Source organism: Ranitomeya variabilis, chromosome 4, assembly GCF_051348905.1.
Source record: "Ranitomeya variabilis isolate aRanVar5 chromosome 4, aRanVar5.hap1, whole genome shotgun sequence".
NCBI lineage: Eukaryota > Metazoa > Chordata > Amphibia > Anura > Dendrobatidae > Ranitomeya > Ranitomeya variabilis.
Genome location: NC_135235.1, coordinates 394,886,526 through 394,903,836, shown reverse-complemented (window position 1 = coordinate 394,903,836; position 17,311 = coordinate 394,886,526). Strand labels below are relative to the sequence as shown.

The 17,311-nt window shown below is 44.1% G+C and overlaps 1 protein-coding gene across 1 annotated transcript in view; it reads left to right on the top strand.

The window, feature by feature from the left end:
• LOC143764876 (pendrin-like) overlaps positions 1-17,311 on the top strand; it is a 162,338-nt gene that overhangs the window by 72,483 nt on the left and 72,544 nt on the right. The window contains exons 4-5 of the mRNA XM_077250938.1: positions 9,607-9,717; positions 12,897-13,069. Coding sequence (XP_077107053.1) covers positions 9,607-9,717; positions 12,897-13,069 — 284 coding nt within the window. The remainder of the gene's footprint in view (positions 1-9,606; positions 9,718-12,896; positions 13,070-17,311) is intronic.

Sequence of the window (17,311 nt, the reverse complement as noted above, 5' to 3'; positions counted from 1 at the left end):
ACCACCGATCAGAAGTGGTGTTTGCTGTGCTGTCATGCATATGGCAGCATGGCAAACACTGGATGTTCAGACCCCCGATACAGGCGAATGGGGTTCAGGTTCGGGTACCCGAACCAGACTTTTTTGTAAATGTCAGGCTGAACCTGCCGGACCCCAACATCCAAGTGTCCGCCCATCTCTAGTTACAAGTTTTACCAGTATGATATGTAATGTGTTGTGAATTTGGATTCTGGGCTCCCCCGGTGGCCGCTTGTGGAATTGGACTTGTCATCCTCTTTCCTGTTTCACCTGGTTCCATCAGTAGTGGGTGTCGCTATTTAAGCTCATTTCTCTGGTGGTTTCTTGCCGGTCAACAATGTTATCTGATGCCTCTCAGTGCTTGTTCCTGCTTCTGACAACTACTAGATAAGTTGGACTTTTGTCCATGTTTCGTTTTGCCTATTTGTTCCAGTTCACAGCTGAAGTTTTGTTACTGTGTCTGGAAAGCTCTCGTTGATCAGGGATTGCTACTCTGGCGTTATGAGTTAATGCCAGAGTTTAAGGTAATCTCTGGATGGTGTTTTGTTAGTGTTTTTCTGCTGACCATGAAAGTATACTATCTGTCTTCTGCTATCTAGTAAGCGGACCTCAAATTTGCTAAGACTATTTTCCTGCTGCGTTTGTTGTTTCATCTGAACTCACCGTCATTATATGTGGGGGGCTACTGTCTTCTTTGGAATATTTCTCTAGAGGTGAGCCAGGTCTTATATTTCCCTCTGCTAGCTATTTAGGTCTTAGGCCAGAGCTGGGCATCTAGCAATAAATAGGAAATGCTACCTGGCTATTTCTAGTTGCGCGGCAGGCTTAGTTCATGGTCAGTATAGTTCCATCTTCCGAGAGCTTGTCCCTCTATAGGCTTGCTATGATCTCTGCCTGCAGAGATCATGACAGTTTGACCGGCCAATAAAGTGTTAAAGACCCAGGTTGAGAAAGGAGAGTTATAAGAAGTCTGCTGGAATTTTTTTTTTTTTTTTTTTTTTTTCCTCCAGTTTGCCTTGCTGCAGTCTTTTTTCTCTCTCTCCTCCTAATCTCTGTATGGCTCTGTGTGCACCTGACAATAATGGATCTTCAGAGTGTAACTGCGGGTTTGAATAATCTCATCACGAAAGTACAAAATTTACAAGATTTTGTGGTACATGCTCCAGTATCTGAGCCGAGAATTCCTTTGCCGGAGTTCTTCACAGGGAATAGAGCTAGCTTCCAGAATTTCCGAAATAATTGTAAGCTTTATTTGTCCCTGAAGTCTCGTTCAGCTGGAGACCCTGCTCAGCAGGTTAGGATTGTGATTTCCTTGCTCAGGGGTGACCCTCAAGATTGGGCCTTCTCATTGCCAGCAGGGGATCCTGCGTTGCGCGATGTGGATGCGTTTTTTCTGGCCTTGGGCTTGCTTTATGAGGAACCTCATTTGGAACTTCAGGCAGAAAAAACTTTGATGGCACTATCTCAGGGGCAAGACGAAGCTGAGGTTTACTGCCAAAAATTCCGTAAATGGTCTGTGCTTACTCAGTGGAATGAGTGCGCCTTGGCGGCAACTTTCAGAGAAGGTCTCTCTGATGCCGTTAAGGAGGTTATGGTGGGGTTCCCTGTGCCTGCAGGTCTGAATGAGTCCATGACAATGGCTATTCAGATTGATAGGCGTCTGCGGGAGCGCAAACCGGTGCACCATCTGGCGGTGTCTATGGAAAAGACGCCAGAAAGTATGCAGTGTGATAGAATTCTGTCCAGGAGCGAGCGACAGAATTTTAGACGGAAGAATGGATTGTGCTTCTATTGTGGGGATTCTACTCATGTTATATCAGCATGCTCTAGGCGTACAAAGAAGCTTGATAAGTCTGTTTCCATTGGCACCATTCAGTCTAAGTTTATTTTGTCTGTAACCCTGATTTGCTCTTTGTCATCCATTGCCACGGACGCCTATGTTGACTCTGGCGCCGCTCTGAGTCTTATGGATTGGTCCTTTGCCAATCGTTGTGGTTTTGATTTAGAGCCTTTGGAGACTCTTATTCCTCTGAAGGGGATTGACTCCACCCCATTGGCTAATAATAAACCACAATACTGGACACAAGTAACCATGCGTATCAATCCGGATCACCAGGAGATTATTCGTTTCCTGGTGCTGTATAATTTACATGACGATTTGGTACTGGGATTGCCATGGTTGCAGTCTCACAATCCAGTCTTGGACTGGAGAGCAATGTCTGTGTTGAGCTGGGGATGTAAGGGTATTCATGGGGACTTACCTTTGGTTTCTATTTCGTCGTCCATTCCCTCTGAAGTCCCTGAGTTCCTCTCTGATTATCAAGACGTCTTTGACGAACCCAAGCTTGGGTCGTTACCTCCGCACCGTGAGTGCGATTGTGCCATAGATTTGATACCGGGTTGCAAATATCCAAAGGGTCGTTTGTTTAATCTGTCTGTGCCGGAACATGCTGCTATGCGGGAATATATAAAGGAGTCTTTGGAAAAGGGACATATTCGTCCATCTTCTTCTCCCTTGGGAGCTGGGTTTTTCTTTGTCTCAAAAAAGGACGGCTCTTTGAGACCATGTATTGATTATCGGCTTCTGAATAAGATCACTGTTAAGTACCAATACCCATTGCCATTGCTTACTGATTTGTTTGCTCGTATAGAGGGTGCTAAGTGGTTCTCTAAAATTGATCTTCGTGGGGCGTATAATTTGGTGCGGATCAGGCAGGGGGATGAGTGGAAGACCGCATTTAATACGCCCGAGGGCCACTTTGAGTATTTGGTCATGCCTTTTGGTCTTTCTAATGCCCCTTCAGTTTTCCAGTCTTTTATGCATGATATTTTCCGCGATTTTCTGGATAAATTTATGATAATATATCTGGATGATATTCTGATTTTTTCTGATGACTGGGACTCTCATGTCCAGCAGGTCAGGAGAGTTTTTCAGGTTCTGCGGTCTAATTCTTTATGTGTGAAGGGGTCTAAGTGCGTTTTTGGGGTCCAGAAAATTTCCTTTTTGGGGTATATTTTTTCTCCCTCTTCCATTGAGATGGATCCCGTCAAGGTGCAAGCTATTTGTGACTGGACTCAGCCCTCCTCTCTTAAGGGTCTTCAGAGATTTTTGGGCTTTGCCAACTTTTACCGCCGATTTATTGCTGGTTTTTCGGATGTCGTTAAACCACTGACTGATTTGACCAGACATGGCGCTGATGTTGCTAATTGGTCCCCTCATGCTGTAGAGGCCTTTCAGGAGCTTAAGCACCGTTTTGCCTCTGCCCCTGTGTTACGTCAGCCTGATGTGAATCTGCCTTTTCAGGTTGAGGTTGACGCTTCGGAGATCGGAGCTGGGGCAGTGTTGTCGCAGAAAGGTTCCGACTGCTCCGTCATTAGGCCTTGTGCCTTCTTTTCTCGCAAATTTTCGCCCGCAGAGCGGAATTATGATGTTGGGAATAGGGAGCTTTTGGCCATGAAGTGGGCGTTTGAGGAGTGGCGCCATTGGCTAGAGGGGGCTAAGCATCAGGTGGTGGTATTGACTGACCACAAAAATTTGATTTATCTTGAGACTGCCAGGCGCCTGAATCCTAGACAGGCGCGCTGGTCTTTATTTTTTTCTCGCTTTAATTTTGTGGTGTCATACCTACCGGGTTCTAAGAATGTTAAGGCAGATGCCCTTTCTAGGAGTTTTGACCCGGACTCTCCTGGTAATGCTGAACCCACAGGTATCCTTAGGGAGGGAGTAATTTTGTCGGCCGTTTCTCCTGATCTGCGGCGGTCCTTGCAAGAGTTTCAGGCGGATAGACCGGATCGTTGTCCGCCTGATAGACTGTTTGTTCCGGATGATTGGACCAGTAGAGTCATCTCTGAGGTACATTCTTCTGCATTGGCAGGTCATCCCGGAATTTTTGGTACCAGGGATTTGGTGGCAAGATCCTTCTGGTGGCCTTCCCTGTCACGAGATGTGCAAGTCTTTGTGCAGTCATGTGACATTTGTGCTCGGGCCAAGTCTTGTAGTTCTCGGGCTAGCGGACTGCTGTTGCCCTTGCCTATTCCTAAGAGGCCTTGGACACACATCTCGATGGATTTTATTTCAGATCTGCCTGTTTCCCAGAAGATGTCTGTCATCTGGGTGGTCTGTGACCGTTTCTCTAAAATGGTCCATTTGGTTCCTCTGCCCAAGTTGCCTTCTTCTTCTGAGTTGGTTCCTCTGTTTTTTCAGAATGTTGTCCGATTGCACGGTATTCCTGAGAATATTGTTTCTGACAGAGGTACCCAATTTGTGTCTAGATTTTGGCGGGCATTCTGTGCTAGGATGGGCATAGATTTGTCTTTTTCATCTGCTTTTCACCCTCAGACTAATGGCCAGACCGAGCGGACTAATCAGACCCTGGAGACATATCTGAGGTGTTTTGTCTCTGCTGACCAGGATGATTGGGTTGCTTTTTTGCCATTGGCAGAGTTCGCCCTCAATAATCGGGCCAGCTCTTCCACCTTGGTGTCCCCGTTTTTCTGTAATTCGGGGTTTCACCCTCGATTTTCCTCCGGTCAGGTGGAATCCTCGGATTGTCCTGGAGTGGATGCGGTGGTGGAGAGATTGCATCACATCTGGGGGCAGGTTATGGACAATTTGAAGTTGTCCCAGGAGAAGACTCAGCGTTTTGCCAACCGTCATCGTCGTGTTGGTTCTCGGCTTTGTGTTGGAGATTTGGTGTGGTTGTCTTCTCGTTTTGTCCCTATGAGGGTCTCTTCTCCTAAGTTTAAGCCTCGGTTCATCGGCCCTTATAGAATATTGGAGATTCTTAATCCTGTTTCTTTCCGTTTGGACCTCCCTGCGTCCTTTTCCATTCATAACGTTTTTCATCGGTCGTTATTGCGCAGGTATGAGGTACCTGTTGTACCTTCAGTTGAGCCTCCTGCTCCGGTGTTGGTTGAGGGTGAGTTGGAGTACGTTGTGGAGAGAATTTTGGACTCTCGTGTTTCCAGACGGAGACTCCAGTATCTGGTCAACTGGAAGGGTTACGGCCAGGAGGATAATTCTTGGGTCAATGCATCTGATGTTCATGCTTCTGATCTTGTTCGTGCCTTCCATAGGGCTCATCCTGGTCGCCCTGGTGGATCTGGTGAGGGTTCGGTGCCCCCTCCTTGAGGGGGGGGTACTGTTGTGAATTTGGATTCTGGGCTCCCCCGGTGGCCGCTTGTGGAATTGGACTTGTCATCCTCTTTCCTGTTTCACCTGGTTCCATCAGTAGTGGGTGTCGCTATTTAAGCTCATTTCTCTGGTGGTTTCTTGCCGGTCAACAATGTTATCTGATGCCTCTCAGTGCTTGTTCCTGCTTCTGACAACTACTAGATAAGTTGGACTTTTGTCCATGTTTCGTTTTGCCTATTTGTTCCAGTTCACAGCTGAAGTTTTGTTACTGTGTCTGGAAAGCTCTCGTTGATCAGGGATTGCTACTCTGGCGTTATGAGTTAATGCCAGAGTTTAAGGTAATCTCTGGATGGTGTTTTGTTAGTGTTTTTCTGCTGACCATGAAAGTATACTATCTGTCTTCTGCTATCTAGTAAGCGGACCTCAAATTTGCTAAGACTATTTTCCTGCTGCGTTTGTTGTTTCATCTGAACTCACCGTCATTATATGTGGGGGGCTACTGTCTTCTTTGGAATATTTCTCTAGAGGTGAGCCAGGTCTTATATTTCCCTCTGCTAGCTATTTAGGTCTTAGGCCAGAGCTGGGCATCTAGCAATAAATAGGAAATGCTACCTGGCTATTTCTAGTTGCGCGGCAGGCTTAGTTCATGGTCAGTATAGTTCCATCTTCCGAGAGCTTGTCCCTCTATAGGCTTGCTATGATCTCTGCCTGCAGAGATCATGACAGTTTGACCGGCCAATAAAGTGTTAAAGACCCAGGTTGAGAAAGGAGAGTTATAAGAAGTCTGCTGGAATTTTTTTTTTTTTTTTTTTTTTTTCCTCCAGTTTGCCTTGCTGCAGTCTTTTTTCTCTCTCTCCTCCTAATCTCTGTATGGCTCTGTGTGCACCTGACAATAATGGATCTTCAGAGTGTAACTGCGGGTTTGAATAATCTCATCACGAAAGTACAAAATTTACAAGATTTTGTGGTACATGCTCCAGTATCTGAGCCGAGAATTCCTTTGCCGGAGTTCTTCACAGGGAATAGAGCTAGCTTCCAGAATTTCCGAAATAATTGTAAGCTTTATTTGTCCCTGAAGTCTCGTTCAGCTGGAGACCCTGCTCAGCAGGTTAGGATTGTGATTTCCTTGCTCAGGGGTGACCCTCAAGATTGGGCCTTCTCATTGCCAGCAGGGGATCCTGCGTTGCGCGATGTGGATGCGTTTTTTCTGGCCTTGGGCTTGCTTTATGAGGAACCTCATTTGGAACTTCAGGCAGAAAAAACTTTGATGGCACTATCTCAGGGGCAAGACGAAGCTGAGGTTTACTGCCAAAAATTCCGTAAATGGTCTGTGCTTACTCAGTGGAATGAGTGCGCCTTGGCGGCAACTTTCAGAGAAGGTCTCTCTGATGCCGTTAAGGAGGTTATGGTGGGGTTCCCTGTGCCTGCAGGTCTGAATGAGTCCATGACAATGGCTATTCAGATTGATAGGCGTCTGCGGGAGCGCAAACCGGTGCACCATCTGGCGGTGTCTATGGAAAAGACGCCAGAAAGTATGCAGTGTGATAGAATTCTGTCCAGGAGCGAGCGACAGAATTTTAGACGGAAGAATGGATTGTGCTTCTATTGTGGGGATTCTACTCATGTTATATCAGCATGCTCTAGGCGTACAAAGAAGCTTGATAAGTCTGTTTCCATTGGCACCATTCAGTCTAAGTTTATTTTGTCTGTAACCCTGATTTGCTCTTTGTCATCCATTGCCACGGACGCCTATGTTGACTCTGGCGCCGCTCTGAGTCTTATGGATTGGTCCTTTGCCAATCGTTGTGGTTTTGATTTAGAGCCTTTGGAGACTCTTATTCCTCTGAAGGGGATTGACTCCACCCCATTGGCTAATAATAAACCACAATACTGGACACAAGTAACCATGCGTATCAATCCGGATCACCAGGAGATTATTCGTTTCCTGGTGCTGTATAATTTACATGACGATTTGGTACTGGGATTGCCATGGTTGCAGTCTCACAATCCAGTCCTGATCTCGTTGATCAGGGATTGCTACTCTGGCGTTATGAGTTAATGCCAGAGTTTAAGGTAATCTCTGGATGGTGTTTTGTTAGTGTTTTTCTGCTGACCATGAAAGTATACTATCTGTCTTCTGCTATCTAGTAAGCGGACCTCAAATTTGCTAAGACTATTTTCCTGCTGCGTTTGTTGTTTCATCTGAACTCACCGTCATTATATGTGGGGGGCTACTGTCTTCTTTGGAATATTTCTCTAGAGGTGAGCCAGGTCTTATATTTCCCTCTGCTAGCTATTTAGGTCTTAGGCCAGAGCTGGGCATCTAGCAATAAATAGGAAATGCTACCTGGCTATTTCTAGTTGCGCGGCAGGCTTAGTTCATGGTCAGTATAGTTCCATCTTCCGAGAGCTTGTCCCTCTATAGGCTTGCTATGATCTCTGCCTGCAGAGATCATGACAGTAATGATTACCAGTGTGATGTGTAATGGCTGCTGTCTTCTCTTCTGATCTCACTGCAGAGCTGTGTGTGGCATATAATATAACTGGGATATCTGCAGGTTTATCTTGGTTTTCATCTATCAAGCAGACAAGGTTGCAATATTGTTACAATTCAGCGGAGCTCACAGGGAAGCAAAAAATGTGTTTGCAAGATGACAAATTTCATTTCTCTGTGTTAGTTACTTGGCTCACACTGGTAACTCCATCTTTCATAAAATATAATCTCTGGAGGCGGAATTACATTCTCGCCATAGCCTGGAAGAGGTAATTTATATATAAGAAAAACATGGATTTCTCTGTAATAAGACATCAGATCTCAGATATCAAGGTATGATTTTATTCAGCTTCCTAAGACATGCATGTCCATATAGATGGTTGAGGAGGATTGGTCCTACTGACAGAATCCCTTTAATGACAGTCAAGAGGTTAACAACTGACTTGGCAATAATGCAGAAAGAGATATTATTGTACTTTATTCAGACACTTAAAGTTCAGATTAGATATCTGAAACAATATCTGTAGCCCCTACTTTCAGCTCACAATCCACTCTATGCTGATGTAGACAGTTTACAATATATGAGTCGCCCGCCAGGGCCGTGGGGTACTCAGCACTGGGTCCGGTCAGCTTACAGGGGGATGTCATGGTGGCTGTGACACGGTCCGTTTCCCTGGGTGCCCATGTTAAAGGGAATGTCTTTAAAGGGGTTTTAGGATAAAGTTTATGTTCGTGACGCCACCTGTGGTTTTTGGTCAGTAGGGTTTGACGCTGCTTAAAGGGGTCCTCTATGGTGATGTTACTGCAGCAAGATGGTCACGCTTCCCACAGGTAAAGCGTGGTCCCCAGGGCTCCGAAGGTGTATGGCACAGATGGTGTGGAGGATGGTATAGAAAAGAATGGAGGACACAGGTTTGCAGTCTTTATCTGGTTTACTGATGGTAGCAGTCAGCTTCAGTCCTGGGTACCAAGTTCAGGAGTAGCTGTGGTCTGGCTGGCTTGGAGGCAATAGGGGATCCCTTTCCCAGGTGAGGTCCGTAAGCCTTTCCTACTTGCGCTAGCTGGCGAGGTCCCTGCTGCATGTAGCTTGCTGGCAAAGTCCTCTCTCCTGTCCTAAGACAGATGCCTGCACGGAGGGCAGTGTGAGCCGTTTTATAGGGTCTCTATCACGACCCGGGCTCTCAGGTTACTGCTTTGCCTCAGACTTGGTGTGGGCAATTAACGTACAGTCCTATGCCCTCCGGTTCTGTCGCGTGTCCTGCAGAACAAAACGACCTCGGGCTCCCGGTGCCTGGTTTCTGCGCTCTGGCTCTGTGGGTGCCCGGTCGCCGTTCCCCTCTGAGGGCCTTTCTCCTCCACTGTGCTCCTTTCCTCTTTAGCTTCACTACAATACAACCCTTCAGGTTCTCTCTTCCTTTTTCAGGGGCTGCTTGGCCCCCTTTGTCTGTTCCAGACGTCCTTCTCCTATCTCTCCCTCCAACAGACTGACTAGCTCGTCCTCCAAACCAGTATGTCTAGAGCTTAGGGAAGCTCCCCTGAATCCGGGTTCAGAGCTCCCCCTTCTGGCCTGGATTCAGAATGTGTTGAACAACCGGTTACCTGGGGTGTTACACATACATTTTGTAATATAACTTTTTAAACAAAGTTATCGTTTCACAATGATATATATGTGATTATTGTATATTACACTGATTGAATTAACATGCTACAGCAATTTTGATATTAAATATCACAGAGTGCAGCCATGATGGCAATCACTAAATGACTAGTCATCACCACCGAGGGTTTGAAACGTTTATTATATTGATTTGCATGTCTTGAGTTTGAATGTTTGTAATGTATTAGAATAGCAACAATAATTCTAGCATACTGAATATTGTACCACACTATGTGCACAGATTGTACAAGCTGTAAGCTCAGAAATAACAATACTTTTATATGATGTCCTCTGTGATTACAGGATTGTCATTTGCCTTGCTTGCTGCAGTCCCTGTTGGTTATGGCCTGTATTCCTCCTTCTTTCCTGTTTTGGCATATGTTTTTTTTGGGACCTCAAGGCATCTTTCAATTGGTAAGTGCAAAATTTCATAAAGAGAGAAAAGTGAAAGGCAACGATTCCTGCTTAAATCTATTTTAGTTATTACATTTGCTCAACAACTGGACAAACACATTGGACCACATCTAGTAACTAAAGATTATTGCATATTGTATATTAGCACTATTATCTTTTCATTGGCTAAAATATGGAAGCTTAAAATATTTACCTCCATCCCATTTTTGAAACCTAAAAAACAGCCCTTGAATTTACCAATACAAGTCTTGATATGAATAGTTATATTGTTTAAAGAAGTTGTCCAGTACTTGGGCAACTTCTTGTCATACCCCTTGTTTGACCCCAATAAAATAATAAAACCTATATTCACCTCATGTGCCGGTGCCATTCCCTCGGTGTTGACACTCGCTCTTCCCGGGGATCTTGTGCGGTGTTGTGACACGTGACGCCGGCCAGCGCTCAATCAGGGCTGACGTCACTGGCTACGCCTTCGGACAAATCAAACATGAAGAGGAAGTCCAGGATCAGCTGCAGCCCAGACTTCCTCTTCATGATTGATTTGTCCAAAGGCGTAGCCAGTGACACCAGAGCTGATTGGGCGCCGGGGTCACACGTCACAACACCACACGAGAGCCCTGGGGAGAGCAAGTGTCGACACCGTGGGAACGGCGCCGGCACTTGAGGTGAGTATAGGCTTTATTATTTTAAGGGGGCCAAACATTTCAAGAAGGGGTTGTCCAAGTAGTGGAAACCCCTTTAACTAATCACCTTGACCTTGATCTGCTACCATCAAAGGACTATGTCTGCAGTGACGTAATCTAAGATTATTATGAATGCAAAATAGCATATTTTACTCTCGTTTCAGAATTCAAGCTAATCCACTTGTTGGTAAAAAGTAGAATAGAGCAGAATAGAAAAAAACTTTATTGCCAAAATTTACAATGTAAGAGAAAACTGTAATCAGCTTAATTGAAAACGTATAACATGTTCCACAATCTGCGATGTTAACGGAGAACAATGCAGAGATCAGACTACAACCTTGTACTCCTGAATCCAGCCATCTCAGAGATGAAATCATTCACTCTAATGTCTGACAATAAAAAAAATAGCAGCTAATTACATAATTCTGGTGACCTTCACAAAATAATGACTAGTTATGAGGGCTATACCATGGTGAAAGCAGACCTGACATAACTGACTGACCCTGTAGTCTTCTTCTTCCAGCAATCCTACCAGAGCCGTTCTTCTCTATGGCCTCTAAACATTGCAATCACTTGTGCCTGACTCCTTAACCCCTTCATGACCTTGGGATTTTCCATTTTTCCGTGTTCGTTTTTCGCTCCCCTCCTTCCCAGAGCCATAACTTTTTTATTTTTCCGTCAATATGGCCATGTGAGGGCTTATTTTTTTGCGCAACGAGTTGTACTTTTGAACGACATCATTGGTTTTACCATGTCGTGTACTAGAAAATGGGAAAAAAATTCTAAGTGCGGTGAAATTGCAAAAAAAGTGCAATCCCACACTTGTTTTTTGTGTGGCTTTTTTGCTAGGTTCACTAAATGCTAAAACTGACCTGATGTTATGATTCTTCTGGTCATTACGAGTTCATAGACACCAAACATGTCTAGTTTCTCTTTTATCTACGTGGTGAAAAAAAATTTGCTCTTGAGGAGTGGACCAAAATACCTGTCGAGAGGTGCAGGAGTCTCATTGACAGTTACAGGAATCGTTTGATTGCAGTGATTGCCTCAAAAGGTTGTGCAACAAAATATTAAGTTAAGGGTACCATCATTTCTGTCCAGGCCTATTTCATGAGTTTTATTTATTTATTTTTTTATTCTGTGGAAGCATGGTTGAAAAGCAATGTCTGACTTTCATTTGTTCATTTTCACAGATTTTTTATTTATTTTATTTTTGTCAGATTCAGGTTATTTATGTGACCATTGTGGGATTTTCTGTCATTAAACGAAGGGTACCAACAATTCTGACCACGTGCATAGCAGCACTTCAGAATATATATGACCATTTATGTGGTCAGACAGTGACATAAGAGCGCTGGTCACAGATGATTGTGGATGGATACAGACAGATGAAATACCGTATTTTTCGGACTACAAGACACACTTTCCCCCCCAAAAAAAGGGGGAAAAATGGGGGGTGCGTCTAATAGTCGCAATGCAGGCTTACCGTGGCGGCAGAGGTGCGGTGGCAGAGGTGCGGTGGCAGAGGTGTGGCGGCAGAGGTGCGGGGATGAAGAGGGGCAGTGAGCGGGGTCCCTTTCCCCGGTGAGGTGATGCAGCAGCCTGGTAAGCAGCAGAGCCGGGTGAATCCTGTTGTTATCGGTGGTGGCGGCCATCTTCCTGGGGCCGCGTGTGCGCAGATGGAACGCTCTGCTTCCCGGGGCTTCAGGAAAATGGCCGTGGGAGGCCGCGCGTGCGCAGATGGAGATTGCGGTGGCCATTTTCCTGAAGCCGAGTTCGCAGATTTAGATCTTGGCTTCAGGAAAATGGCGGCCGCGATCTCCATCTGCGCACGCGCGGCCTCCCGCGGCTATTTTCCTGAAGCCCCGGGAAGCAGAGCGCTCCATCTGCGCACGCGCGGCCCCAGGAAGATGGCCGCCACCACCGATAACAACAGGATTCACCCGGCTCTGCTGCTTACCGGGCTGCTGCATCACCTCACCGGGGAAAGGGAACCCTCTCATGCCATACCGCTCACTGCGCCTCCTCATCCCCGCACCTCTGCCGGTAACCACTGCTGCAACCCTCCCATGGACACCAGGCCGTGGCGTCGCCCACCTAAGCAGGAAGGGACCCTGCTCAGGTGCACGCCGTACCGCATCACCCCACCTCTGCCGACACCATGCCTCCTGTGACCCTGCTCTGCCACCGCCAGCCCTCAGGTAAGATACTGTCAATTCGGACAATAAGACGGACCCCCATCTTATAAAAAATCTTTTTTTCTGCAATTTTCACCCCAAATTTGGGGTGCGCCTTATGGTCCGGTGCGTCTTATAGTCCGAAAAATACGGTAATGACCAAAGCAAACAAGTGTAGCAAATGATAGACTATATACTCCTATGTAAGGCAAACTGTGCACCTTTTTAGGACAAGTTGGGGCAAACTGTCATGTATGGTCTAATGGACTGTAGAATAAAGCTTAGTATTGTCTTAGCAAAATTTTTGCTTTTTTATCAGGACCATTCCCCGTGGTCAGTTTGATGGTGGGTGTAGTTGTTCTCCAAATGGCTCCAGATGAAGCTGGTACAGGAACAAGCAACGCTACACATGCAAACACGACAGACTCAGACTTGGAAACCAGACGGGTTTTAATTTCAGGAACACTCTGCTTCTTAATTGGAATTATACAGGTAACACTGGTTTAGTCATTCTCATAAGATGTAAAGCTTCTTTAAAAAGATTTAAGTTTCTTAAAGGGAATCTATCAGCAGGATTTCATCCTTCCAATTATTTATATGTGCATATAGTTCTTTCAAAGACAAATCCAGCATGGGCTTTACATGGCCAGTCATTCCTCCATTACTGAGAAATCAGCATTTGAATTGATATGCAAATGAGGCCGAAGAGCTATAGTCCCTTGCAAAAGTATTCGTCCCCCTGGAACTTTTCAACCTTTTCCCACATATCATGCTTCAAACATAAAGATACCAAATGTAAATTTCTGGTGAAGAATCAACAACAAGTGGAACACAATTGTGAAGTTGAAAGAAATTTGTTGGTTATTTTAAATTTTTGTGGATATTCAAAAACTGAAAAGTGGGGCGTGCAATATTATTCGGCCCCTTTACTTTCAGTGCAGCAAACTTACTCCAGAAGTTCATTGTGGATCTCTGAATGATCCAATGTTGTCCTAAATGCCCAATGATGGTAAATGTAATCCACCTGTGTGTAATCAAGTTTCCATATAAATGCACCTGCTCTGTGATAGTCTCAAGGTTCTGTTTGAAGCACAGAGAGCATCATGAAGACCAAGGAACACAACAGGCAGGTCTATGATACTGTTGTGGAGAAGTTTAAAGCTGGATTTAGATACAAAATGATTTTCAAAACTTTAAACATCCCAAGTAGCACTGTGCAAACGATCATATTGAAATGGAAGGAGTATCATACCACTGCAAATCTACCAAGACCCGGCCGTCCCTCTAAACTTTCATCTGAAACAAGGAGAAGACTGATCAGAGATGCAGCCAAGAGGCCCATGATCACTCTGGACGATCTGCAGAGATCTACAGCTGAGGTGGGACAGTCTGTCCATAGGACAACAATCAGTCGTACACTGCACAAATCTGGCCTTTATGGAAGAGTGGCAAGAAGAAAGCCATTTCTCAAAGATATCCAGAAAAAGTGTCATTTAAAGTTTGCAACAAGCCACCTGGGAGACACACCAAACATGTGGAAGAAGGTGCTCTGGTCAGATGAAACCAAAGTCGAACTTTTTGGCAACAATGCCAAACGATATGTTTGGCATAAAGGCAACACTGCTCATAACTGAACACACCATCCCCACTGTCAAACATGGTTGTGGTAGCATCATTGTTTGGGCCTGCTTTGAATTTCCACAAAAATTTAAAATAACCAATAAATTTTGTTCAACTTCACAATTGTGTTCCACTTGTTGATTCTTCGCCAAAAATGTACATTTGGTATCTTTATGTTTGAAGTATGATATGTGGGAAAAGGTTGAAAAGTTCCAGAAGGTCGAAAACTTTCGCAAGGCACTGTATTTGTAGATCTGAAGCCTCTGTCACTACAGCTTTATTCTCACTCAGGGTGGACTAACAGCTGACTTTAGGCAAAGCCATCAGTCAGGAGGAATAAAGTCAATTTTCTCCCAGGTGCCGCACTTTCAGTACCGTGTCCAGGAACGTTTTATAACATTATGAACTTTCAGATTAGCCCCATATCTGCAAGTTTATAGCGTAATCCAACCTGACAAGTTCCGTTTAATGGCTAATGTTTGCTATTGCTAAAATAAACCCCATTACTTTCATTTCTTAAAGGAAAGGTGTGACTCTCCAGACAAATCCATGAACTCGATGTACAGGACACTTTTCATGGGCATTATATAGTCAGCAAGATAAAATGGAAGGATGTCCAATGGGTCATATTAGGTTATTAAAATTTCCAGAGCTATGTATTCCATACATACAAGCCACAATGTTATCACAAACCTTTATACAAACCTGACTTAATAATGGAGTGCTGTGAGTTAGCTCATTGTCCCTAAAGATGCAGCTATTTATTGTGCATAGCTGACAAACCAGACGTTTATGCCTCTCACTGATGAGGTACTTGGTTATGTGACAGTCATTTCCAATAATTCAGGGGTTTTATAAATAATTACTTACTTGCAATTCCATTTTGTGTGATCTCAAATCATCTGAACACAGAAATGTCATGAATGTCACATAGAAGAGAAGCAGCACATACAGTGGGGAAAAAAGAATTTAGTCAGCGACCAATTGTGCACGTTCTCCCACTTAAAAAGATGAAAGCGGCCTGTAATTGACATCATAGGTAGACCACAACTATGAGAGTCAAAATGAGAAAACAAACCCAGGAAATCACATTGTCTGATTTAGCAAGATTTATTTTTCAAATTATGGTGGAAAATAAGTATTTGGTCATTAACAAAAGTTCATCTCAATATTTTGCTATATGTCCTTTGTTGTCAATGACAGAGATCAAACGTTTTCTGTATAGTCTTCACAAGGATAGCACACACTGTTGGTAGTGTGTTGGCTCATTCCTCCATGCAGATATCCTCTAGAGCAGTGATGTTTTGGGCTTGTTGCTGGGTAACACGGACTTTCAACTCCCTTCAAAGGTTTTCTATGGGGTTGAGAACTGGAGACTGGCTAGGCCACTCCAGGACCTTGGAGGCCACTCCTTCGTTGCCCTGGTGGTGTGTTTGGGATCATTATCATGCTGAAAGACCCATCCATGTTTCATCTTCAGTGCCCTTGCTGATGGAACGAGGTTTGCACTCAAAATCTCACAATACATGGCCCCATTCATTCTTTCATGTACATGGATCAGTCGTCCTGGTCCCTTTGCAGAGTAACAGCCCCAAAGCATGATGTTGCCACCCCCATGCTTCACAGTAGGTATGATTTTCTTTGGATGCAACTCAGCATCCTGTCTCCTCCAAACACGAGTTTGGTTTCTACCAAACAGTTCTACTTTGGTTTCATCAGACCATATGACATTCTCCCAATACCTTTCTGGATAATCCAAATGCTCTCTAGCAAACTTCAGACGGGCCTGGTCATGTACTGGCTTAAGCAAGGGAACACGTCTGGCACTGCAGGATCTGAGACCCTGGTGGCGTAGTGTGTTACTGATGGTAGCCTTTGTTACAGTGGTCCCACCTCTATGCAGGTCATTCACTAAGTCCCTCCATGTGGTTCTGGCATTTTTGCTCACTGCTCTTATGATCATTTTGACCCCATAGGGTGAGATCTTGCGTGGAGCCCCAGATCGAGTGAGATTATCAGTGGTCTTGTATGTCTTTCATTTTCTTATTATTGCTCCCATAGTTGATTTCATCACACCAAGCTGCTTGCTTATTGCAGATTCAGTCTTCCCGGCCTGGTGGAGGGCTACAATTTTGTTTCTGGTGTCCTTCAACAGCTCTTTGGTCTTCACCATAGTGGAGTTGGGAGTTTGACTGATTGAGGTTGTGGACAGATGTCTTTTATACTGATAACAAGTTCAAACTGGTGCCATTACTAAAGGTAATGAGTGGAGGTCAGAAGAGCCTCTTAAAGAAGAAGTTACAGGTCTGTGAGAGCCAGAAATCTTGCATGTTTTTAGGTGACCAAATACTTATTTTCCACCATAATTTGAAAAATAAATCTTGCCAAATCAGACAAGGTGATTTTCTGGATTTGTTTTCTTCATTTTGACTTTCCTAGTTGTGGTGTACCTATGATGTATGTCAATTACAGGCCTCTCTCATCTTTTTAAGTGGGAGAACTTGCAAAATTGGTGGTTGACTAAATACTTTTCTCCCCACAGTAGATTAAGAACAGGGAAGGGCATGAACTTATAGTGCACTGTGTAGCCATAGGTGAGCCATATATCAGGAGAACATGGTCACTTTACCTAGAATGGACTTCAGAAAGGACTATGTGCAACAGAAAAGTGTTAACCATACTGGCAAAGGATCCTAATTCTCCCAATAAGAGGGGGACCAGGAACCGAAACCTGTACTTGTCAGACATGTATGACATTATATATATATATATATATATATATATATATATATATATTTTTATTTTTTTTTTATATACAGTGTATATATATATATATATATATATATATATATATATATATATATATATACACAGTGGGTAGAAAAAGTATTCAGACTTCAGACTCCTTTAAATCTTTCTAATCTTTCTAATTGCAGTCATTTGGTAAATTCAAAAAAGTAAAAAAAAAATCTCATTATTGTACACTCTGCACCCCATCGTGACTGGTAAAAAACAGAAATGTAGAAATTTTTCCAAATTTATTAAAAAAGAAAAACTGAAATATAACATGCCCGCATAGAGTTTGCAAAAAAGATCCTGTCCAGATCTGGCGGT